Source organism: Halichoerus grypus, chromosome 5 (assembly GCF_964656455.1).
Source record: "Halichoerus grypus chromosome 5, mHalGry1.hap1.1, whole genome shotgun sequence".
NCBI lineage: Eukaryota > Metazoa > Chordata > Mammalia > Carnivora > Phocidae > Halichoerus > Halichoerus grypus.
This window is the reverse complement of record NC_135716.1, coordinates 31,132,905-31,158,450: the sequence shown is the minus strand read 5'-3', so window position 1 is coordinate 31,158,450 and position 25,546 is coordinate 31,132,905. Positions and strand designations below refer to the sequence as shown.

The following is a 25,546-nucleotide window of genomic DNA, read 5'->3' as shown; positions in this document are numbered from 1 at the left end:
GAACCCAATTCCAGAGTCCTTGCTCCTTCTTCTCCATGCCACCACTGAAAAGTTTTGTGTAAGGATATCAATTTATGAAAGTACAGAGTGTTTCCTTACCAATTACAAGACTGGATTTAGTGAATAAAGAATTGAAATATTGTTCACATTGGTCATAGTATTGATAATGGAGATTTTGAAACTATTTCCTTTTTCTAAATTCAAAAACACATTCCCATAGTGGGGTGGGAAGAAGGCTATCTTAAGTGAATGAATTAAATTGATCATTGTATCTGCTCCCAAACTGTCCAAAGTCTTACTCTTTCAGTTTATTTTCATAGATTTTTTTATATGTGAACTTGCTTGTCTTTTTGTATTATTTCTTGTGGTTTTTTCCCCCATGATGAGATCATTCATTCATTCCATAATCTATTTACTTATTGCCTACTATATGCCAAGAACCATGCTAAATCCTAGGAATAAACTGATGAACAGACTAGGATTTCTGTGACTGTAGGGATTAAGTTAATCTGGTGGTAAGGACTCCTAATCAAAAGTGCTTCTTCCTGTCTCTCTTCTCTCGGCTGGTGTAAACATAGGGATATAAATAAACCAGCTGGCAAACTTGGAGGATTTGGATGTCTTTTTCATGAAAGGTCAATAAGAAATGTTCACCTTTTATGTTAGGACTTATTAAACTCTGGAGAGGCAGATTGGTTTGGGATTTAATTTCTGGCATTTTTAGCATAGTATTAGGTATAAGAGCAATGAATTCATGTATGCTTCTACATAACTCATGTTATAGACACTGGCCTTGCCCTTCGCAGAATTGAATTCGGTTGCATTTAACAAGAGAATTTCTAGCAAACCATTCCTACATATCATTGCACCTGTGGCTTAATTCTTGAATTCTCTCTTCTCTGTATTTCCAAATAGGAAAGCATAAATTTCTTAGGATGAATACAGGGCTAGAAACATGTCTTTTTATAACAAGATACCTAGTTTTGGTGTCCCATTAACTGTCTAATACCAGTTTGCACTACCAAAGGATACTTCTGTTGAAACATTTTGCATTGGTTTAGAATTATAAAAGAAGATTGTGTAATTCCTGATTCCACACTAATGAGATTTTCTGCTTCGTTCCTGTGTTGGGGCCACCAAGAATAGTATGGGCACAGCACTTACAAAGCGGGCTGTGGTTGGCATAGTCTATATCTTAATGGATTGTTTTTTTGTTTGTGTGGTTTAATGCATAGATTTCCAATCTGTCATTTTTTCCGGTTGGACTTCTGAATATGTTTGGTTTTTTTGCTGAGCGTGTGGTTTGTTTTTAGCTGCTGATTTTTAGTCAGACTCTACAGGAGGAGAAACAAAAGGCCTTAATTTTGAAATGTGAAATTTTTTTAGGCATTTGCTCTCAAAAGCTCTTTTTGAGTGACTTGAGATTTTTGCAGCAGCCACAGTATCCAACTTGGAAAAATCTGCATTCTCAGCAGCTTTACTGCTTTAAAAAATATCCTTACACTAGCTCTTTTAGGAAGCAAGGAGCCAGCTTTGCTAACAGTAATGAGTTGTGCAAACCACAGATGGTCTTCTTGCTGGAAATTACTGGAAAGGACTAGAAAATGTTGGGTTTTAGGGGCACAGCCATTTACATACGTCCTTGTATATATGTATACATGCACATTTGTTAGTATACAACAGATTAACGTGGTGAAGAGTGAATTTGGATAGCTAGTACCAGTCCTGTAGATTTCTGGAATTTTGCAAAGTGCTTTCACATGAGTTAACACATTTTATGCCCACAAGAACTCTCTTGGGTAAAGTAGGCCGATAGCATAACTACCACCATTGTGGGTAAGAAAATAAGAGGTCTAGAAAGTCCAGGTTCTTGCCAAACGTCCCATGGCTGGGAAATGTCACAGCTGAAATTTATCTCTATCCCCTAATTCCAAAGCATGGCCTTTTGGTCAAAATGTACTGGTTGGATTCCAGTGTCCCTAGTTTTTAGCCCTGTCTCTTTCTCTAAACCTCAGCTGCCCCCTCTAAAAATGAGGAATATGATACTACCTCATAGGTTTATAGTGATCAGTAAATGAAATAATGTATATATGGCCTGTGCCCTGCATATTATAAATGCTCAGTGACTGTTTATGTTTGCTTGTGTTTTTGTTTAAAGCAAATAATACTCACTACATGCTAAGTGTTTTAAGTGCTTTTATAAAGGTTAACTTAATCCTCATGTCAATTTTATGACACAGGTGTTATTAATACCTCCATTTACATATGAGAGGGCCAAGGCAAGGAGAGATTAAGAAAAGTTTTGAAGGTTACAAGTTAGTAAATATCAGATTAGGGATTCAATTCCAGGGAATCTGGCCCCATGTCCATAGTCTTAACTACTCTGCTATTATTCTGGAGGCACGCAGTCAAATATATGCATATGTGGCTTTTATATTCTCTTGTTTTACCACTTTAAATTCCTCTGACCTAGGGAATATTCTCATTATACTATAGCAGCTTTTCTCAACTGTTGCCACTGTACCCCAGGGCATCCTAAGCTTTACTAGGTGTATAGTAGAACGTTCGTTTTTGTCAGATAGCTATAGAACTCAGGAAATATCCAGTTAGTTCTAATAAAGGTACAATTTGAATTCCATTTAATGGAAGATGTAATTCCAGTGAAGAACTCAAACTAAAAGAAACCATTTTTTTCCTTATACATTTAAATCATACCAGGATTTAGTTTAGGCTTAAGGTAGATTCTATCATGTAGTATTAAGACAAAATAACAAAACTATTAGAAGATGCAGAGCCTGGCAGACAAAGAAAGATGACAAGCATTGCTTGGCTATGGCTGGAATGGAAAATGATAGAAGGCTAGTGATAGTAGATGAAAACCCTACAATGTGAGAAAAAGGAAAGGGGTGCCCAAAAGACTATGGCAAGTAATAAACAATATTAATAAAGGGCTAAAAGTAAAGAAGCTTAGAGAAGGTGTCTCCATGGGTAAAGCTCTTGAAATAGACAATCGACCCAGATCTTTGGGAGCAGTCCCACTATGGTTGACAATGTGAAGCCATATTCAGTCGCTGCTGGTGCAAGCCCTGAGAGTTGGGGTGTCCATTAACTCATTTAAGCCAAAAGATGCATGCATTCTAGCCAGTGATTTGGACAATACATGGAAGGTTTCTCATGTTTCTAGTAAAGTAGAAATAAATTATGTAAAATGAAATTTAGTTGATTACTATGAGGGTAATCCCATTTATATTGGTTGGTGTTAGAAGTTTTCTGCCACTTACTTTTTTCTCTAGTTCCTGTGACTTCATTTCATCATTGGCCTACAGGGCTTCCCTTCCTCCTTGGAGAACTAGTTGAAATTGGCATGAATCCTATTTTGACAGAGTAGGAAGGTCAAAGCCCTCCTCATACTTCCTTTCAAGTTTTTGTCCTTCCCATGGTTCTCTGGGCTCCACCTCTGCTTACGAGTTTGCTATTTTAAGTCAACTCACAGAGATTTAAAAAATATATGCACTCAAGCGAACTATTTATTGGATGGATTCAGTTGTTTTCCAAAAGCTCTGGGGACTCTCACAGGAGAGATATCACATTGTACACCACACGAAATGCTCCCATTTAGCTTAACCTTTATCCTCTGCTCCTTCCCCCAAATCCACACTGCAGAAAAGGTGGGATCCCCCCTTACAAAATGCATTGCAACCCCTGAGTAATGCAGCAGCAAAGGATCCCAATAAGCTGTTCTAACTTCCTCAGCATCCCTTAGAAGTTTGAAGAACAAAATTCTGCCCTCCCTTACATCCTTTTACAAAGAGATTGGAACTTCCATTTGAGAACATCCTCTGTAGGTGCTCTGCTAGGCACTTTCACCGAGGGTGTTTACTTAATCCACAGAACCTGTCTGGATATGTTATATCTCCATTTTATAGATGAGAAAACCGAGTCTCAGAAAAGTGTCCAACATTGTTACCATGCTGAAAAAAGGTGTTGGAACACATGTGGAGAAGAGAAGGAATAGTTCTTTTCTGTTCAAAAACAGAGGAAAAGGAGAGGGCAAAGATTATGAACCACTAGATAGCCTGCCTAGTGGCGCAGTGCCAAAAGGGATGTCTCCTTTTACTCATTTCCTTTTCTCCATCCAAGATGTCGGCACTCATTTTCCTTTGGAAATGCAAAGCACATTAAACAAAGATTCTTTTGGTGCCAATTAAGAGATTATTTTTGTCTCTATTTGTAATGTTTCATTTAATATCAATGAGTATTTTATCTCATGTACACCTACATACTCCATTATGCTATTTACATTTGTTTAACACATTTAATTAAGAACATTGTTAAAAATTGAGAAAGACTTCCCTTCATGAAATTTGGAAATTGAAGGTAGCAGTTTGCATATTTCCTTGCCAATCACAGTAGTCAATTTTAGGATCTTTAAAGGGGTAATTCAGTTACCCACACAGTTCTGCTTTCAAAAACATGCACAGGGAAGTATTTTCTTAGGCAAGCCAGTGAAGCTAGTCGCAGTATTCCAGACTCCAGCAACAACAATGAAAACATGACACCCTTCAAGTGTTGATTGGGAAGAGTATCTGGTGAGGAAGGGCAAAAGGAACAGGGAAAATGCCATAGGGCCATTTTCTGCTTGCCTTTGGTCTTTGGAGCCCACAACTACATCCTTTGCTCATTCCAAAGAGGCTATTTGAAAAGGACTTGTGGGACATGGAGACATTTTTAAGTGATGTAGAACTTCATCAGTTGTGGTATCTAGCACTGTCTCAAATCTAAGCTGTCATTGCTGACATGCTACAATATGAGACTTTAATTTAGTAACTCTGATCAATTCTGAAACAGTTTCTGGTGATAAAAATAGTCTATATGACTTTGAGATAAAACTTGTCACACTTACATTTTTGAAAGTAATCTTTTCTGAGAACTAGACAATAACTGGCTTTCTTCCTGTAAAATTTAGCACCTTTCCCTTAAATTCTGACTCCGCTGAGCTCCTCTCCCCCAAAAAGCTTGCTTTAGAGTAAAATTCAAATTTAATTTTGAAATAAAGTTTATGGGGTGAGCTATAGAAACTTGACATTAAAAATTATTATAGTTTTTTATAGTATAATTGATGTACAATGTTATATTAATTTTAAGTGCCTAACAATTCTATACATTACCCAGTGCTCACCATGATAAGTGAAGTCACCATCTGTCACCATACAACATGATTACAACGCAATTGACTGTATTCCCTATGCTGTATTTTTCATCCTCTGGCTTATTTATAACTAGAATTTTGTACCTCTTAATCCCCTTTGCCTATTTTACCCAAGAAAATTGATATTTTTGTTGGTGAAAAATGGACAAATATTGGTGATTTCACAGAGTTTATAGGGTTCAATATGATATTTCTAGTGTAATCTAAGTCTTAGTATGTCTAAGTGTGCTTTTCTGGGAAGCCATGTTGGGACAAATTAACTTTGTTGCCTCAATGACCTGCAACTTATTTCTTAACTTATTCTTATTAATTTTGATGCCTTTCTTAGTTGTGTATAGTACTACTGTAACATTCAGCTCCAGCCTACAAACTCCAGACTAGGACAAGAATGGTGTTATTGGGAAGACCAAGACATTAAAAAAAGTAGATAACCCTGTGCAAAGTAAATCCACATCTCCTCAGCCATGTGGTACACTAGGTGATTTTTGCTTGCTACTCCTTGAAGGACATTGCATGCAGCTTGCTTAACTTTGAGATATAGCCTTCAATCAAACTTCCAGCAGAGCTGCCAGAGTGATTCTTTTTAAATTCTTTTAAAGGAAAGGATCCTTCCTTAGATTCACTCTACTTTGGTCATCTTTGGGAGGCTAAAGGCCAATATTATCATTCTATTTCTTTTTACTGTCACTTTTTGTGGCGAGTAGCCATTTAGTAATTACATACAATCTTCATTGTAAATGAATGTTAAAAATTGGTCAATTTCTTTTTTTTTTTTAAAGATTTTATTTATTTATTTTACACAGAGAGGGAGAGACAGCTAGAGAGAGAACACAAGCAGGGGGAGCGGGAGAGGGATAAGCAGGCTCCTGGCTGAACAGGGAGCCCAATGCGGCGCTTGATCCCAAGACCCCGGGATCATGACCTGAGCCAAAGGCAGATGCTTAACGACTGAGCCACCCAGGTGCCCCCAAAATTGGTCAATTTCATATGGATAGTATCACATATATCCAGAAAATCCACAAAAATCATAGGTTATTAGATTTTCACAAAGTAAGCACATCCTGGTACCCAGAACCCAGAACAGGAAACAAAACATTGCTAGAATCCCACAAACCCCTTCATGTCTCCATCAATATAACTCCCAGTAGTTATCCTACCCACACTTTTTAATATCAGAGGTGGTTTTGCTTCTATTTGAACTTTATATTAATGGAATCATACAGTATGTGTTCTTTGGTACCGGGCTTCTTTTGCCCAGCATCATTTTTGTGAAGACATTTCTTGCCGTTGCAAGTAGTTGTAGCTCATTCATTTCCATTGCTGTATAAAGTTTCATTGTACAAGTATTATCACAATTCATTTGCCCTTTTCTACTGTTATTAGACATTTGGGTTGTGTTTGATATTAGGGTATTACAAGTAGTGTCTCTATGAACATTCGTGACTGTGTCTTTGGGTGAACATATTGTGTAGGATATATCCTAGGAATAGAATTGGTGATAAAAAGATGCATGCCTTCATCTAAGCAGATATTGCGAGACATTTGTCCAAAGTGGTCGTACCAATTTACACACCCACCATCAGGTGTTGGCGAACTCCGATAGCTCCTTATCACTGCAGTTAATATCATGTCTTTCACATTGAAGCCATTCTGATGGGTGTGCTATGAGTACAACTCGGTCTTAATTTGTGTTTCTCATGACTAATGCTGTTGAGCACTTTTTAACATATTTGTTGGCAATTTGAATAAAGCAGTTCAATTTTCATGAATACTAAATAGGTGGTATGTGGGTATGGCTAAAATCATATGGGTGATGGTGAAATTGCTAAAATTTAGTAAACACTGCTTTCATTAATGAATCTTTTACTAATTGATACATCTATTCCTTTAAAAAAGCTTTTGGTCTAGTAAATTCAATTAAATATAAGCTTAAGAGTTAATTATGAATAACCCCCTCTGTGGAATGATGTGAGACTACCAAGGTCCATGTCATGGGAAGCTGCCCAGAGAAGACCATTTATTTTCAATATAACTATTCTTTATAAGACAACAGATTTATACAATATTAATGAAAGAAATATAACAAAAATAATTTTAATGGTTAGATAACAGTATTTCTATAGTTTAAATTTTTCTCAAAATTATAAAAGGAAAAAGGAAAAATATAGTATGATTACTGTGTTAACTCAGAGTGCGCTACAGAAGGTGTGGTCGAGCAATAAGATACACATTTTTTTAAAAATTTATTTTGGAGAGGTGGGGAGGGGCAAAGGGAGGAGAGGGAAACCCAAGCAGACTGCGCACTGAGCGTGGAGCCCGACGCCAGGCTCGGTCTCACAACCCCAAGATCACGACCTGAGCCAAAACCAAGAGTCAGATGCTCAACTGACTGTGCCACCAGGTGCCCCAGATACACATTTTTAAGTCTCACGATCTTTGACAACTTCTTTGACTCTTGCCAGGGTATCTCTACGACTATATGTATGTTATTATTTGTAGACAGTGTCTTGAGGTTCAGCCCTGATTCACAGCCAAAAACATAGTAATTTCACCAGTTGCTGCATGAATAGTTTCTACTTGTAGATGCTCCAAATCTGAAGGTCCTTGGAAGTCTTCTTGCCCAGCCCTATTCTCCCACTCAGCCTTCTTCTCCTCCTTCTCCTGTCCCCCCTCTGCCAACATCTGCTTTTATATTCAATGAAAGTTAGTCAGCATTTTTGATAATCAGCAAAATGATCCAAACTCTAAATTTTTTACCGCAAATCTGTAATGTAACCCCTGCTTGTATTCCAAAAACTATGCGATGCCGAGGCGCTACGCTCCTGTAGGAGCATCTTCTAGGAGTCCTTCATGCTCCCATTGTGAATCTTAATCCATTTTATCTCCTATACCAGAAACCTTGGAATCCTTTTTCTTCTACTTCTTTTTTCTCCTCCCTTGTTATCAATCTGACATCAAGCCTTGGCTATTCTTTCTTTAAATTTTTATTCTTTGGGTAACAGACCCCTATAAAATAAAAATAATTGGGTGACAGGAGCTTCATATTATTGTTGTTTTGTTGCTTTGCTGTCTCCAGAAGGTTAAATATGTCTAAGGTTTCAAAGCTTAAGTGATAGAGATGGTGTTGAACCTAGATTTTCTAACTCCAAAGTCAATGGTCTTAAAACACTATGCTATTACATAGTGCCAGAGGAGGCCATTTTTAAGGTGAGTCTAGAAACATGAGCAGGCCTGACAGTGGGGCAGAATATAGAAGAATGTACTGGAAAAGCCTAAATAAAGTCTTGAGGTATAAACATGTGCGAAACTTGGGAAATTGCAAATGTCAAGTGTGATTACTGTAACTGATAAAGAATTAACTACCAACTTGTTTTCTATGAGGAATCTAGACTTGAAAAATGACACCTAGTGTTAGCTTCTCAAGGTACCATGAACCAAGAGTAGACTGGGCTTAAGGTTCAGTTACGATTACAAATCTGAAGTTCTGTAGCTTGAAGTATTTGGATTTATCTCATATCATTTATCAGTAATTTTTACACCAAGAGACACATTCCCTATGCATGAGTGGAGAAAATGTTTTATGGATAGCTTTTTGCTTTCCATGTGAGGTCTCATGTCAGCTCTCTAAAATGTAGAAGTGAGTAGTCCGTGAGAATGTCTGGAGAAATAATGTGAACTCTATAATTTTTACAGCTAAGATGCTATTATAGATTAAACGGAAAAGCCCTGGCAGCCTCTAGTTACCCAAATAATCATTTCATAATCTCTTTCTGGGTTGCAATTATTTATTTCTAACTAGTGTTTTACTATAGCATTAAAGATACTCCTTTCAGAATTAAAAGCAGTAGCCAAATGCATTATCTTTGTCTGACACCGCATTTTAGTTTGCTGTTAGAAAAATAGAAGTCCTTTATCGCCTTACTAAATTCTAATACCTTTTACCAAAACCTTTTAAAATGATTAGGCAGATTTTTTTCCCCAAATATTTGAAGTTTCACAAATATTTGAAGAATTTAAAATACTGTAGGGAAGGTCTATAATTTGTGAATAAACCTTGTTCTATTTCAGGGCCAAATATTAATTCAGTTGTTGAAAACATGCCGGAGATGAAGTTGAAACAAGTGTCTCTCGAGTGAGTAATCAGCATGTGGTATTCTTTACCTGTAGGTTGAAGAAAAAGTCCCAGTCGGTGGATATTACCGCTCCCGGGTTCAGCCCTCTGGCTGCTGCAGGAAAGCCAACGCCACAAGCCAGTAAGCCCCCCACACCCAAGACGCCCATCATTGAAGAAGAGCAGAACAACGCGACCAATACCCAGAAGCATCCTTCTCGGAGGAGTGAACTGAAGAGGTTCTACACCATTGGTGAGCACCAGACATTTTATGCATGTGAACAGGTGCAGTCTGTCTGAACAGCCCTGTGAATGCGTGGGTCTGCAGTTAAATGCCCCCTTGCTTATAGGACACGCGTATCTTTCTGCTGGTTGATGCGGTCATTTTCTCATGCAGTTTGAACATGGAGATGGAAGAGCACTGAGAACCTTCCACAAAGTTAAGTTAGAGAGCAGGCTTGGGGACCGTCCATGTCCTGGCCTGAGGGGAGTTAGTCGTATGTATCTATGGTTCTCCAGTGTGTGAGTTTATGTGCTATCGCTTTCGTTTTTGCCCCTCTCAGCCAACGCCACTTCTTATTTATTTGTGTTTCTTCTTTTCATGTTTCCTCCAGGCTTTCAAGTCTCTGACCATGTTCTGTCAGGTTGTTGAGACAGTGGTTGATGTGCCCCCGTAACTAACAAAGCCATTAAGAAAACAGAGGCTGAGGGAGGACAGATTGCAGTGCAGGTGTGCATTGGCCTTGCACGTTACTTCACTTTGGAGGGATTGAACCCCACATAGAACCCATCAGCTAAGGAAATAGTAAACTGGGGGTAGAGTCGTGCAGGCACAATGCCCCTTTTTTTGCATAGGGGAGATAAATCTACCCAGGAAGAGGAGATGGAGGCTTGACATTGCTTATTATTTCATTTTAGAGAGATTTGGTCATATCCAAAAGCCTTAAAAGTAGAGACTATGGCTTCATGGTTTACCAAAGTTACATCAAAGGGTCACATTTTATTTGGTATCTACCACCTCAACCCAATATGGGATGTTTGAAAATTTTGTCTCAGCTACTTTAGTGTTCTTATCTAGAGATCACACTCAAGAGGCCAGATTTCTAATTCTTACTCCCACATCAATTTTCTGTGTGACTTTGTCAAGACATGTTTTGTGTCTTTGGGTTAAGTTGTATCCTTCAAGCTTGAAGACATGCCTCCATGTAGGCCTAGCATTGTTTCAGGATATGGCGACTAAAATCACGCTTTCCCTTTCTGCCATTTTATGTCCTCTTCCTATATCTACTCTCTGGTGTCCTCTTTCCTGATGAAGATGTTCAAATCTTATTTTTCAAGAGAGAGCAGGCACGGTGTCTTTGAGGATATCAATAGTCAAGTAATAAGAATTGATATAAGACAGTGTAAACAGTCTTATTTTTAAAACTTACAATAGCATGTTTCTAAAAATCAGTTAACTAGAAAAGCCCATAATGTTTACATAACTGACTCTCTGTTTTCCAGTGTCCTCTCCTTCCACCCTTTAACGTGTCGACCACCTTCTATTGCTTTTCCAACTTACTAACTGGCTAAGAAGAAATGGTATTTTGCCTTCAGAAAATAAAGTTTATCATATAAATTCAATGTTCTTTAAAGATGAGAAAATGAGGGAGAAACAATGACAAGCTTGGCCACATAAATAAAGAGATAAGCCTAGAAAATAGAAGTCTAAATGGTGAGTTTGGGTTACAGAGAGAGGAAGTGTGAGTTACCATAAATGACCCTACCACTAGTGAATATTTAATTAGTGGACTTGCAACAATTTGATTCATAACCAGTGCCAATGGCATGTCTATTATGATAAAAGAGATATCTGAATTGTTAACTTCATGTGTTTTTATAACCCCTCTACTAATTTGGACCCGTAACTATTATTTTCAAGGCTGAAATATTAGCAACTATGTAATCGCCTGTATTGAAGGGTTATTTCACAAAACAAGTTTCTTTCAGTATCCCTTAATGATATGTGTTGGTAATAACAACAACAACTAAAAGTACCCCTTATTGGTAATGCCATCTACCAGGCACAAGTGAAGCTTGTTAGGTAGGTGTTCTACTCTTTATGTTTATAGATAAGGGATAGAACCTGAGAGAAGTTAAGGAGCCGTGAGCAAGAGATAGCAGATTCTGCAGATGAAATTAACCTTCTCTTGTGACACTTCAGAATCAGCCTTCAGTTATTCAGAAGGCTACCTGCAGAGGTGCGCCAAATGAGTTTCTATAGGTAATACAGTAGAGTAGTATTTTTACTTCAATTCTCAGATAATCTCATTTAAGGAAACCATGCCAGCTAACCCATCCACCAGCCAATGTGCACTTTCATTGAAAGGTATCTTTCAATGTTTCAATTTATGGTTCACACAATTGAATAAAACCTAGGAGCCCTCATGTGGCTAAGTTCAGTACTACATTTAAGTTTTGCAATGAAGAGCAGTACTGTATTTAAGTGAAATAATATATTTAAAATCAAACAATGATTCTGGGAATTAAAGAATTTTCAAATTAAAAAAACTAAAAGATTTTGAAGTTATTTAACTGTCTTTTAGTGGCTGGTGGCACAGTAGCTTCTCTAGAAATTTCTTTTTTTTTTTTTTAAGATTTTATTTATTTATTTGAGAGAGAGAGAGAGACAGTGAGAGAGGGAACACAAGCAGAGGGGGTGGGAGAGGGAGAAGCAGGCTTCCTGCTGAGCAGGGAGCCTGATGCAGGACTCGATCCCAGGACCCTGGGATCATGACCTGAGCCGAAGGCAGACGCTTAACAACTGAGCCACCCAGGCACCCCTAGAAATTTCTTTTGATCTCACAGCTGTTATCCTTCATGAACCTATGTATAGAATCTATTTCCTGTTGAGCGGACTCTAAGAAAGACATACAGTATTCTTGTATAGACAGTAGATTCGGGTCCTTAATTATTCCTGGTAAGAGAAACATATTAAACCTAATAGCAGCAAAATAATGACACAGCATAAACTCATTTTTTATAAGAGAATTAATCCATCTTACAAGAAGTGTAATAACATTTCATTGATTTGGAATGAGTAGGGGAAAAGCTATTCTCTATTGATGTGAAATATATGAATCTAAAGATAAATTAAAAGGAAGTAATCACCCTCCTTGCTTTTAAACTCCCTTGGCCTCTGACACTTACTTGTCCCCCTGATTTTCCTGTGTTGGCATATCTGTCTCCATACCAGGTTTCCATTAGTATGGGTAGGGGATGATGCCGTTAATTTCACTGATCCAAGTACTTAGTAGAGTGTGAAGTACATAGTGAGTGCTAAACAAGTTTTGAGGGTGGTAAAGAGGAGGGAGAAAGGGGGACTAGCAGAGGTTGTGAGGATTAACCTTGCCCTTGCTAGTGGAGGAGAAGAGGAGGAAATCGGCTAAGAGTTCAGTTTAAGGAGGAGCCTTGGAGGCTTCATTCTAGTTCTTCATTGCTCCTCAGAAAAGGATTGGAACACCTGCTGTGGAGAACGATGAATCAAATAATACTATCTATCTATCTATCTATCTATCTATCTATCTATCTATCTAATCTATCTGTCTATCTAGATTAGAGTTATCAAAGTCCTCTTTTATTACTTATGCTATTTAAGTGCTCTCTGAAACTTCACAGAGAAGGCAGACAAGGATGGAACTTGGCCTTCCCAGGTTCCTGGTTCAGCAGGACTTCCAAACAGGTGTGCTATGGGGGCTCCTTGGCTCTCAGGTGTCCGAATGAATAATACCTTTGGAGCTGTCCTTCAGTTGAGACCTCTCCCTGTCAGGTCCTCACCTTGTCATATGAACTGACAGCCTGCTCACCTTCTTTAATCTCCTGTTGACTCTCATGGCTCAGTCTTTGCCTTTTATTCTATCTGTATTAATGTCACTGTAACACCTTCTCTTTGTAAAACACCACCTATGGTGAATCAGTTCTTTACACAATAATTTCCACTTATATTCAGATGAATGAATTCTGGGTTTATTTGGGGCATATGTATAACTCAAACTCTCCCACATATGAAAATATGTTCATTTATGAGTCTATTCATTAATTCAATTATATTTATTGAATGCCCACCACATGCCAGGCCTTATTTGAAGTTCTGCTAATAAAAGAGTAAATAAGACCAAGTCCATGCCCTCGGGTGCTTATATTCTAGTGGGGAGGACAGGGTATAAATGATCAGAAAGTTAACACATTGTCAAGGAATGATAAGTATTTAAAGAAAAAAACAGGTTAAGAGAGAAAGGTGATAGAAAAGTTACTCTGTAAAATGTGTTTAAATCTTATAGTTTTTATTTGATGAATTTTGTCAGATGACCTATACAGTTCTGAGAAATCAATTAGCATGGTTTCAATTACAGGGCATTAGATGTGTTCATAATACATTTTTCAAAGAGTTGTTTTTTACTTTCCTTGCATAGAATTAGGTTTTGAAAAGACTAATGGAATTGACATTTGCAGCATGAAGAAGCAAATGATTGAGGGGAAATTTAATGACCCTCAAGCTTCCCAGTATTGTTGAAAGAAGGGGTGTGCAGATGTTTTTCATTTCTACCAAGAAAAGAATAAGACACGACACGTGTCTGTAGTACAGAATATTGAAATTAAATAAAGAATGTGACACGTTTTAGTATATGTTACTGGAAAGTTTGCTTTTTGTTTTTTAAAGTACAGCTCTTACCTCTTTAGAATGGTTCAGGAGTCAATTTGCCTAGAGGGAAAGTGATAAGACCAGCTCTCAAAGATCCGAAATGATTTTGATCAATGTCAGGAAGGTCCTGGTGTACTCATTCCATGTGCTTATTAATCCCCTGCTTTTGCTCACATGATCAGCGATCAGTGGTGAGATAACTGGCAGCGGAATCTGATGTCTAAGTTGGAATCCCATTCCTCTTGGTAGTTATATGAGCATGCATAGGTACTTAGACTCTCAAAGCTCGGTGTCTTCACATCTTTCCTTTTTTACTAAAGTGTGTTGTGAGGAGTAGGTGAAATAGTCCGCATGAATGATCGTACTGGTGCCTGGAATGGGGAAGTTCTCCATCAGTGTTAGTGAGCTTGTCGTTGCTGTCACTGGGCATCAAGTAAGCAGCCAGCACACATGATCCCTGGGTGGGATGTGAAGCTTAACCTGGAATTTATGTGATGCAAGCCTCCTATCTTTTTATTTTTTTTTTAAGCCTCCTCCTATCTTTTGATCCTTGTAGATCTGGTCAACTTCTCTGTCCCGCTTCAAAAACCCTGCAGTGGTTCTTCACTCTCCCCAGAAAATAAGATTGTTGCTCTACAGCCCTTTCATATTCTGCCCCTACTTACTCTCCAGCTTTCTCTCAGACCCCAGCCCTACACTCTAGCCAAGCCAAATTCCTTATGGTTTCCCAGAGGTGTCCTTATGTATGCTATATCACGGGCTTGATGCTAGCTCTTCTTTCCACCTAGCATAGTGTTGGAATTCAACCCAAACTTCCCTTATAACCAGCCACACTTTCCCCAAATCTGATCAACATGAATAGTTTTCGAAGCATTTTAACATACCCACTGTCGTTGAATTCAATGGTTGCTTTAACATTGTTCAAGGATAAGTGGAACATACATTCTGACCACCATGCTGCATTCTGTAGAATTAAGTCTCTGAAAGTTGAATGACTTACTCATGATCACACTCTAAATAGTGGCAAAGCCAAGGAAAGAATCTACATAGACGGCTGACTAATAGTAAAGAGTTTATCATCTATCTACACATTTTCAGATCACATTCTCTTCTCAGAAGCAAAACAAAAATGAAATTACATTAACAGAGATGTCAGTGAGTGGTTCCCCAATGCAAGTTCATTCCACTGATGGTGAAACAGATCCATTAAAAAAGAATACTAGTTTTTCATCAAATTAGATTGAAGTGACTGTCTTTTCCTTTTTTTCTCTTTTCCTCTCTTGCTCTGTCTCTTTTTCTTCCTCCCTTCCTCCTTTTTTCCCGCATTTTCATCTTCTTTCCTGCCTCCTTCCTTGTGTTAAAATGAACTGCCTTTTGTGAAATGATGCCATAGTATATATATTGGTTTGGTAGACTTTTTCAATCAGATTTGTTCTTTTTAAATCTCCTTGCTTCTCAAAATTAAGTTGGGAAATGTCCCCCAGAATATTCTTTTGAAATCTTACCGGTCTGTGAAATTGTAAAATCTGAAATCCAATGTTCTTGTCTTTTGCCCTGCCTTCAGGATAGAATGCCTTCAACATTGCAAGCTTAATAAAGCACAGTTAAATACAGATTTGTATTTTACTAACCCTGGGCTCCTTACATATTAAAAAGAGAGCCCACAGAATTAGGGGTTCCCTGGGAATTCTTCTGAGTAGTTGGCAAAATTAAAACAATAATAACTAGCTTGGAAACTCTAAAAAGAGAAAAGCAAGACACATATTTTAACTGCTTTTTAATTGCGGTACACCAGGCATTTTTAAAATATCATCACATAACTTGTATGCCTCTCATTTTGAAGCCAGACTTTTTAATTATAAGGATAAAAAAGAGCAACACTAATTTGAAAAATACTGTAACAGGAGAGAAAAAAAAAATGGAAAAGACTAATCTTGCTGGAGGCGACACATTCTGCAGCATGAAACTAGGTCACCCCTGAACCCGAACCTTCTCTCCAAGCTAGAAGAATCTTCATGTAAAAGCAGAAAGTCTCTGTGATTTAATCAGCAGAACCATCTTGGCATGCAGGTCACTGCCTATAAGCACAGAAACTAAAATGGATAACTGCTCTCAGGGTTCAAATTAAATTATGTTCTTCAGAAAAATGACTTTGTTTTGAAGTTTGTTCTGACAGTTTGATGACTTCTTGTATTTTCTGAGTCACAAGAATATGTAGGGAAAATTATTCCATTGCTGAGGCTCCTGGTGATACATGAAAGCTGAAATTCTCTACGTGGACCTGGGCTTTTCACAAATTTTGAAGCCCATTGTGTGTGTAGAAGTGTCATTTCTTTTCCTTTTTATGTATATTGCGTAAGAATGTGCAGTTTTTATTAAGATAGTGAATTCAAAGATATTGAGAACCCAAGTTCAATTTTTTGTTCATTTGTAGGGTAAATAGACCTAGGGATTCAATATGTGAGAGTCTGTGTCTGTGTGCATGTGTTGAAGAGGTACTTAGTTGAGTTTTTATTTCATGTCATTTTTTTACTTATTCCATTTAAAACCCACTTTAAAACAGGAAGGCTAGGAAAACCCACCCGCAGAAACTCCATTTCAACTCTAGAATAAATATGAAAGCTTTACATCTTCCTAGAGACATTAGATATTTTTTTACTGAACATTTATACAATTTTAAACTTTACTAAGCAGCAGTAGATGTACTCAGGAGGAAGAAAAGCGTTCATCTGATATCCTGTAGATCGGCAGTGCCTAAACTGTGCCAGAGAAGTTTGCCAACTCTGATTTGCCTGGGTTCGTACCATATTTTGTATAGCCGCCTGATTCTTGTTTGCCCTAATTCCGTGATTGTTCTCTGTCAGAAGTAATCAACCCAAGATCAAGAAACACAGCTTCATCATGGCTGTGATAAATGGATTAAGAAATGTCAATAACCCTCAGGTTTCCCTGAACAGCTTGTATTGGTACTGTTAGCCCTAAAGATAAAACTGGCAGTTATTTTACCACCAAAAGTGTGTGAATTCCGTAATAGCAGAGAACTGCAATTCAGGATAAGCCTAGAGAAGACCAGAGAGTAAAGGAGAGGAATGCTTTTCTATAGAGGAAAAGAGGGCGTGGGGAGGGCTGTTGGAGTAAACTGGGAGTTTGAAGAGTTGTGGTCTTTTGTGGGCCTGAGTTGTGACAGCCTCTCGTTGGCTGGGCTAGTCCCAGGGGAGAAGAAAAGCCTTTCTTCTTCCTGTGGGTTAGTGAAGTAGTATGGACTAGCAAGGTTCGTCTCTTCCTCTCGGGTCTGCAGTTAAGGACTAGTGGCAAGGCATGAGCGCTCCCCCTGCTGGCCTTCCCATTCCATTTTAAATGAGGTTTCCTTCAATTAATTTTCACAGAATGGTGTTTGAGTTGCAGCATAATCATCATAACTTTCTAAAAACAAATTATACCTGTCAATTTACTTAATGATTTCTAAACAGCCTAATTAAAACTGGTTAGAATTGTGGAATAATTAAAATGGACATTGTTTCATGGTTGAGAAATAATCATGATCCTGTTTGAAGTTTGCTAAATCCCTATTAAAATAAGCCCTTTAGCACTGTCAGCCATCAAAACTTGCCCTTTCCACCCACCGGGACTTGCAGGAATGCTTCATTTCATTGAAACATGACTGGGGAAGAGAATGACAGATTACTAAGAAAGACCACTTTATTTTAAACATTTAATGATTGAATTAATGGCAATTTGAACAGTAAAATATGTTCTAATTTCCCCAGTATTTCCTTTTTCTAAAGAGTATGAATTTTAGAAGCTTCTAAGGATTTTGCACATTCAGAAATAAAGTTTCTGGTATCTCCTGATTTTTTATTTTTTTACTTCCCAATTCATACTAATGACATTTTCTTCACACATTAAAATAAAAAAAAAATTAAGGATTTATGTTCTTTAATGAAATAGTGGCCATGTTCACAAGTCTGACCAAAAGAATATTACTTAGGAGAATAAAAATAGTTAAAAGCCGGGCACAATTAGGGGGAATATTTCCATTGCTGTTTCTGCCACACATTTTGAAACTGCTTTGACTACTGTTGATTACTTTGAACAATTCAATTATAAATGTTTCAGTAACCATTTGTAATAGATTTACAATAAATCATGTGCACATCTACGTGCAAGCAGGCTTTTCGTGAGCTATTTTGAAACTTCACTAATTCAAATTTTGAGATCAATTGGACAGACTATGAGATTAAAAGTCTTGTGTTAGTACAATCTATGAATAAAGAGCTGTATGGATTTGTAATGGAAACATAAGCTCAGGATATAGAAAATATTGTGTTCAGCAAATTAGCTTTAGAAATAGTTTTTTACTAGGCAAATACCTACTAAGAGAAATTAATGAGCTGGTTTTATTTTGATTTTTTTTAAGGATTTTACTTATTTATTTATTTGAGAGAGAGCAGGGGGAGGAGCAGAGGGAGAGGGACAACACGACTCCCTGCCGCGCACAGAGCCCAGCGCAGGGCTCAATCTCATGACCCTGAGATCATGACCTGAGCCGAAATCCAGTTAGATGCTTAACCAACTGAGCCACCCAGGCACCCCAGTGAGCTGGTTTTAAAGTCATGTTATCTATTAATTAACCTATTTCTATGTTGCTATGTATGTTAAAGTTAAATACCTTCAAAATATTATATGAATAAGTCTTTAGTACTTTAGATGGATACTTCCTTGGGGAGAAAGCCTGTATTGTCTCTATTATCATGTCCAACAAACCTTAGTATCACATTGCCTCTGTTCTGTTTGGTCATTTCTTTGGTAAACCTCTTTCATAAATTGGAATCTTAAGTCTTCTGGTACATTTTGTCTTATGGAAGAACTGATAGGCATTTATTTTAAAAGAACTGTGTTGTAATATTAAAAACATTACATATTCAGTATATGGAAAATAGCCCATCATCAGATAAATAAGTAAGACTTTTTAAAAATTTTTATTTATTTTTAAAGATTTATTTATTTATTTGAGAGAGAGAGAGAAAACGCAAACAGGGGAGGGGCAGAGGGAGAGGAAGAGAGAGAATCCTTAAGCAGATGCCCCGCTGAGCGCAGAGCCCTACACAGGCTCTAGCTCATGACTCCAGCTGAACCAAGAGTTGGATGCTCAACTGACTAAGCCACTGAGGCGCCCCTTTTTTCTTTCTTTTTTTTTCAAGATTTTTTTTTTATTTTGAAATCTGTAAGACTTTAAATAGTGCCTGTCTGCCTGATGCATTATAATATTTTCTTTTTGCTAGCATTTGCAGTCAAGGATCCTTGGACTTTATATGTTACTTAAATTTTAATACATTGGTAGAAGGGACATCGATTTCCTCTCATAGTTCTCAAAGCCATAGGAGGCAAAAATTGTCATCAGTAGTATATTGGAGGTAAAATATCCTAGGTGCTCCCAGAGAGTTGAACTTTATGACTGTTTGTTGAGTGTCTCATAGACCCATTCAAAATAATTTCCTTTCCAATTACGTAGTTTCAGTGTCAAAATAATTTCCTTTCCAATTAGGTAGTTTCAGTGTCTTTGAGGTCTTTCAAGTGAGTCAAGTACAGCAGAAGCAGTAGAATAATATTTACTCTAAGAAACAGGGTATCTGGAATGCTGTTTGGGGCTACAGAGTTTCACCTCCTGCCTTAAATAATTTTGTCAAATTACAGATCTTTTCTCTCATGAGAAACATTCTTGTAAATACACATAGGGTAAATGGGATGGGATAGGTATCGCCAAAAAGATGCATTAACATTAAAAAAAAAAGGAATATAAATAATAATAATTCCCTCTCTCCATGCTCTCACATTTATTTTTCACCTCCACCCCTATATAAGCCTATCTAAACTAATTCAATGGGTAGTTTTAAGAACACTTATTCAAAAAAAATTTTAAAAAATGGATGAATGAGCATTCATTCACTTAATAAGTGATTGAGTACCATTGACAAGTGCCATTAGTTGGAAATGAGGCTTGAGAAAGATGAGAGGCCAGATAATGGGGGTCTTGTGTGCTATACTATGGAATTTGGACTTAATCTTGATACTTTGGGAATTGTTGAAGGGTTCTGCCCACGGGGATGCCTTGATAAGGTTGCTTTGTAGAGAGATGTTTCAAGCATCATATGGAGGATGCATTGGGGGTATATATGCCTAGAGACAGAAAAATCTTTCAGACATATGGTGTAAGGGCTGAATGGATAAATATATTGTATAGTTTAAGAGCTTTGGCTCTGGGATTACAGTGTTTGGATCCTAGCTTGGCCATTCTGAGTAGCTCTGTGATTTTGGACAAGTCACTTAACCTCGCTGAACTTCTGATTTTCATTTGGGAAGTGAGATTACCCTGTACCACTTAGGTTTGTAATAAGGTTTATTACAAAATAAGGTTTATTATATGAGATAATGTGTACAGATTGCTTAATAGATACTGGCATAGAGTTGGCATGCAGTAAATGTTAAATAAAAAGCAAAGTATTGGGGCACCTGGGTGACTCAGTCAGTTAAGCATCTGACTCTTGATTTCGGCTCAGATCATGATCTCAGGGTCGTGATTCTGCTTAAGATTCTCTCTCTCCCTCTCCCTCCGCCCCTCCACCCCCTTGGGCGTGCATGCGTGCTCTCTTTCTCTTAAGAAAATAAAAAATAAAAATCCAAGTATCAAAATGATTTTAATAAAGAGTGACAGTCTGAAATAAGACAGAGGCAATGTGACAAGAAAGAATTACAGAGAGATGATCTAGAAATCTAGAGGAATTGGTGATCAACTGGAAATGAAGGAAAGGGAAGATGCTCCAGCTGGTGCTATAGTTTCAGGTTTTAAATACTAAAACAACAATAGCTAACATTTTTTGATGAAGAAGATATATCTTCTTTTATAAACAAAGTGAATGTCTCTAGGGACCAGAAAAGGGGCAAAAGCACATAACAATAAATTAACATTAAAGCCATGGGCCTTTTGAGCTCTGGTTCAGAAATAGGGGCAGCCAGGAGCTCAATTTCAGTAGCGTGACTAGGATTAGAAGGACCCTATGAACTGTCAGAAGCAAGTGGAATTCAAGAGAGCATGACCACTAAATGCAGTGTGGGGTCCTGGATGGGATCCTGGAACAGAAAAAGGACAATGGGTAAAAAGTAAGGAAATCTAGATGAAGTATGGACTTTAGTTAATAGTATATATCAATATTAATTCATTAATTATAACAAATGTAACATCTGAAATATGATGTTAATCATTGGGGAAATTGGATGGTGGAGTATATGAGAACTCTATACCATCTTAGCAGCTTTTTGGTAAATATAAAAACTATTCTCAAATAGAGACGTTTCTTTAAAAAAAAAAAAAAAGAGGACACCATGCACGGGAGAATAGAGCCCTATTCACTTCTTTGAACTTGACCTAAGCAGGGATTCCCAACCATAAAAGGAGGCTGGAAAAAGCTGTGATATTACCCACCACAGGTTGTGGCTCATAGCAAGCTTCAGAGGCCAGAGGAAAAAGAGAGAGACCTGCCACCTGGACCTATGAGAAACCACCCATTCATTCCTTATTTTGATCTGTTTTCTCCCCACTGACAGCACAGGATGGGAACCACCAATAGAAAACTTTTTTTTCTGGAATGGAAGTCTCCGAGGGCATGTAGAGATAAACACAAAATAGCTGGATGGAAAGAGAAGACACTAGAGAGAAAGAAAAGAGTAAGAAAAAATGTGAAAAACCTAAAAGTTTCCTCTCAAAAGGAGCCTAACACTAAAATTTAAGTACAGGAGGAAAGCTAGAACTGAGAAAATCAACAAAATCAACAATTGGGTGAGGAATCGGCTCTTGATATAAAGAAAAAAATTAATTCTTAAAATGATGGTATGTTTCATTTGAGGCTTCTAGGATAACTATTGAGTTTCAAATTTGAATGTCAGGGTGAATGAGGTTACTATTTACAAAGATGGAAAATACTCCAGGGATAGCTTTTAAAATGGAATATTGTGTTCATTTGTGGGTTGGTTGAGCTTAAAGTACCTGTGGAAATAGGCAGTTGAATCTGCTGTTCTGATGCTCAGGAGTTAGGTTTAGAATAAAGTCATCAAATCAAATTGGCACGTAAGCATGCAGGAGTTTCTTAAGTGAATAGAGCAAGAAGAAGAGTCTTACCCAAAACATAAGGGGTAAGAGGAGGCCAGAGGCTGCAGAGGGAACTGAGAAAGGATGGTCAAGGGCAGAGGAGGCAGTCCTTGTTGTATCCTCCAGCTCTATACTCCAGTAGATTTGTCCTTTCTCAGCCTCTTCTAGTCATTTAGGAGAGAGATGAAACTATGTCATTCATACTAACCGAAGTGCAAAAGTAGATTATCATGATGGGACCTTGACATGCTAACATTAAAGAATACAGGTGTGCATGAAAGCTGTGTTGGAGGTGGGTAGAGAATATTCTTTATCGAAAGAAAGAAGAGGCAGCGGCTTCTCTTTGGTTTCCTTCTTTGGTCATCACTTACCATTTAAGTTTATTGGAGTAATAATGTGTGTCGAGAAAAATGGGATGAACTGGGATTGATGTCTAAGTATCACATTCGAAACCTGTTGATGTTAAAGCAAATGGTTTTTATCTGACTTAGAGAAAAGTCAGTGTATCTCAAAACATCTTTTTCCAGTATCAAATCAGTATTCATGAGTCTCTCCTTTTTGTTAAATCACACTTATGATTTATTCTGCTTAAACACCCTATTTATTGCAGAGTCATACCACATCACACGGTCTGAGAACTTTCTCCTACATTCTTTTGGGACTTGCAGAGAACTTAAGGATGAGTACCAGACAGCAAATGACTCAGAGTCTAAAGGCAATTTCATGATACACCACCTGAATGGTGAGGGGAAAGGTTTGGTTTTACTTTTCATCAGCATGACTCAGAGGGGAAAGCTTTAATGCCTTAAAACTATTCTGAGGAATTGCTGTCTACATTTTAGTGTGCATTGGAGAATCTTACTAAAACACGGGTGCTGATTCAGCAGGCCTGTGGTAGGGCCACGATTTTGCATTTGTAACAAGATTTCAGGTAATGCTGTTGGTGCTGGTCCATGAATAGTAAGGCTAGTCTATAACGGCCTGAAGGCTTTCTTCATTTGGCAGGACATAGAACATACATCTCAATATTTGGACCCAAATTCTTATTCTGGACCAAGAATTTATCATTAAGACTTGTGTTCCTTTCTCAAAACAAACTGCTTAGCTCCCAGCCCTTAATAGCTATGGTATAAGAAACTTTCAGAATAAGAATGTGGATGTCCTGTCACAGTACACATACACAGTTTTCATGTTACAAAATACACAAATTACCACACTGTATTAATAGATCAAATTGTGTTGTTAACATTGGAGCATTGGAGACATGTTAGCTGTTCCTGAATTTGATGAGTCAAGAGCATGAGTGTGACCGTATTGTGTAATTTACTGAAGAGCAAAGGAAGTAACATAGATTCTGACACAAAAGGACATGTTAGAAATTAGATATTTACTCTCTGTTTTGCTCTAGTATTCACCAGTTGTGTAGGTTGAAATTGTTGATCCGTATTTTCAACTATTCAGTGGGAATGAAAGTACTTTCTTCATAGAGTTTTTGTGAGTTTTAAAGAAGGTAATTCATGTAAAGCTCTTCGTACTGAATCTGGTTTTAGTAAATACGAAATGAAGAGTTGCTATTTCATCAAAGAAGGCAAAAGGAAATGGAGGGGGTCAATGAGGAAGTAAGAGCTTGTCAGTAATAGTTTTAGCCTGGGGAAATACATTATTGATAAGTGTTTAATATCTATATTTTTCTCTTTTGTACTGAAAGCAAAAATAAGGTTTCTGGATCAGATGTATTTTTACCTACAGCAATGACAGTGCTGAGTTCCCTTCCCTCAGTCCCCTTGTGGCAACACCATGAAAGATGTGTGCTCTTTCTACAGAGGTTTGTGCTGCAGGAACCTGAAATTATGAACCTGGACATTTATACAGGGGCCGGACAGCTGCCCTGCTCCCCTCTGGAAAGAGGGGGCGGGAAACAAAACAAAACAAAAAACCCCTCTGTTCCTAATGTAAATGAATCCTCTCTGGAAAAGGTCCCTAAGATTTCACAGTCCTTTGCAAAATAAACAGAATCACTCAGAGTTTTAGCCTCCTTCAAAATGTAAATACATAGCTCCAGAGAGAGAAATCTGTATGTCTCCAGAGCTCTCTCTATTCAATTGTCTTTTAACCCAGATGCCAATTTTCTTTGTTAATGCTGGGCCTTATGTCCTCTCTGCACCTCCCCTACCTGCGGTTCCTGAACTTTCAGCGAAGTTTGTACAAATCATGAAATTCTGGCTGTGATTGGATTTCATGTGGAAACTGGTGGAAGGACTAAGTTCCTTGTCCTGGTTGAATTAGGCAGAAATGGGGAGAATATACCCAGACACACAGGATAGAGAGACCCTCAGCTGACCTCAGAGTTAGATACATAATCATTAATAATGGGAAAAGGGGACTGGAAAATCAGCAGATGAATTTGAAAACTCTTCCCACATTTATTCCTAACTAACTGTGTGGTCCTGGACCTGGGTCACTTATCCTGTCAGGACTCGAATTCCCACATCTGACAAACTAGGGAATTTGATATCCTCATGCTCACAGATTCCCTTGTGCCTCTTATTCTTAGATTTTAATATTTTTAACGGAAGTGCATTTTATTAGTGTTTTTTTCAAATGAAATTATTTTGAGCATTGATTTTTGGCACAACACCTTTCTAAATACAACTCAAAATAACATTTATTTTTAAAAACATGTTCAATTACTTGCATCATCTCCTTTCTGCCATTTTTAGTATTCTCTCATTAAATTTTGTTTTTTGTTTTTGTTTTTTTTAAAGATTATATTTATTTATTTGACAGAGAGATAGAGAGAGAGCACAAGTAGGCAAGGTGGCAGGCAGAGGGAGAGGGAGAAGCAGGATCTCCGCTGAGCAGAGAGCCGGACATGGGGCTCGATTCCAGGACCCCAGGATCATGACCTGAGCCGAAGGCAGCTGCTTAACCGACTGAGCCACCCAGGTACCCCTAAATTTTGTTGTTCTAAAACGAGTCTAGGCTCTTTTTCCAAAATTCACAGGCTTCAGGTTGGACCTACGTATTTCCTGTGTATGATTCCAACCGCTCATCATGATTTGTCTTTTCTTGCAGGCTCCTGAACTTCTTTATTTAGTACAATTGTATTGCTGCATTGAAATGAGCAACGTTTGTAACAATTAAATCCCTTTATAGAAGAAGGAATCTTTTCTCAGTGGCTATGTTCTTTGTTTGGGTTTCATGACCCCAGATAGTTCTAACAAACTCCACAACGATGAACAGCATAAAAGTAGGTGTTTTGAGTGCAGTAAAGCAGAGTTCAGTTGAGCATACGAAAATGCATGTGAATGAAGCTCGATTCTTCAAAGTGAAGAAGAGGAAGGAGTAAAGAACCAGCAGTTAGAAGCACCGGTGCATGCGGCGGGGGGCCCCCGTGCATTA

At 37.8% G+C, this 25,546-nt stretch overlaps 1 protein-coding gene across 4 annotated transcripts in view; it reads left to right on the top strand.

The window, feature by feature from the left end:
- The window catches only part of OXR1 (oxidation resistance 1), a 437,299-nt gene that overhangs the window by 217,795 nt on the left and 193,958 nt on the right, over positions 1–25,546 (top strand). For all 4 annotated transcript variants that reach the window (XM_078072091.1, XM_078072090.1, XM_036083875.2 and 1 more), the window contains exon 3: positions 9,377–9,573. In XM_078072091.1, the coding sequence (XP_077928217.1) occupies positions 9,377–9,573 (197 nt within the window). The remainder of the gene's footprint in view (positions 1–9,376; positions 9,574–25,546) is intronic.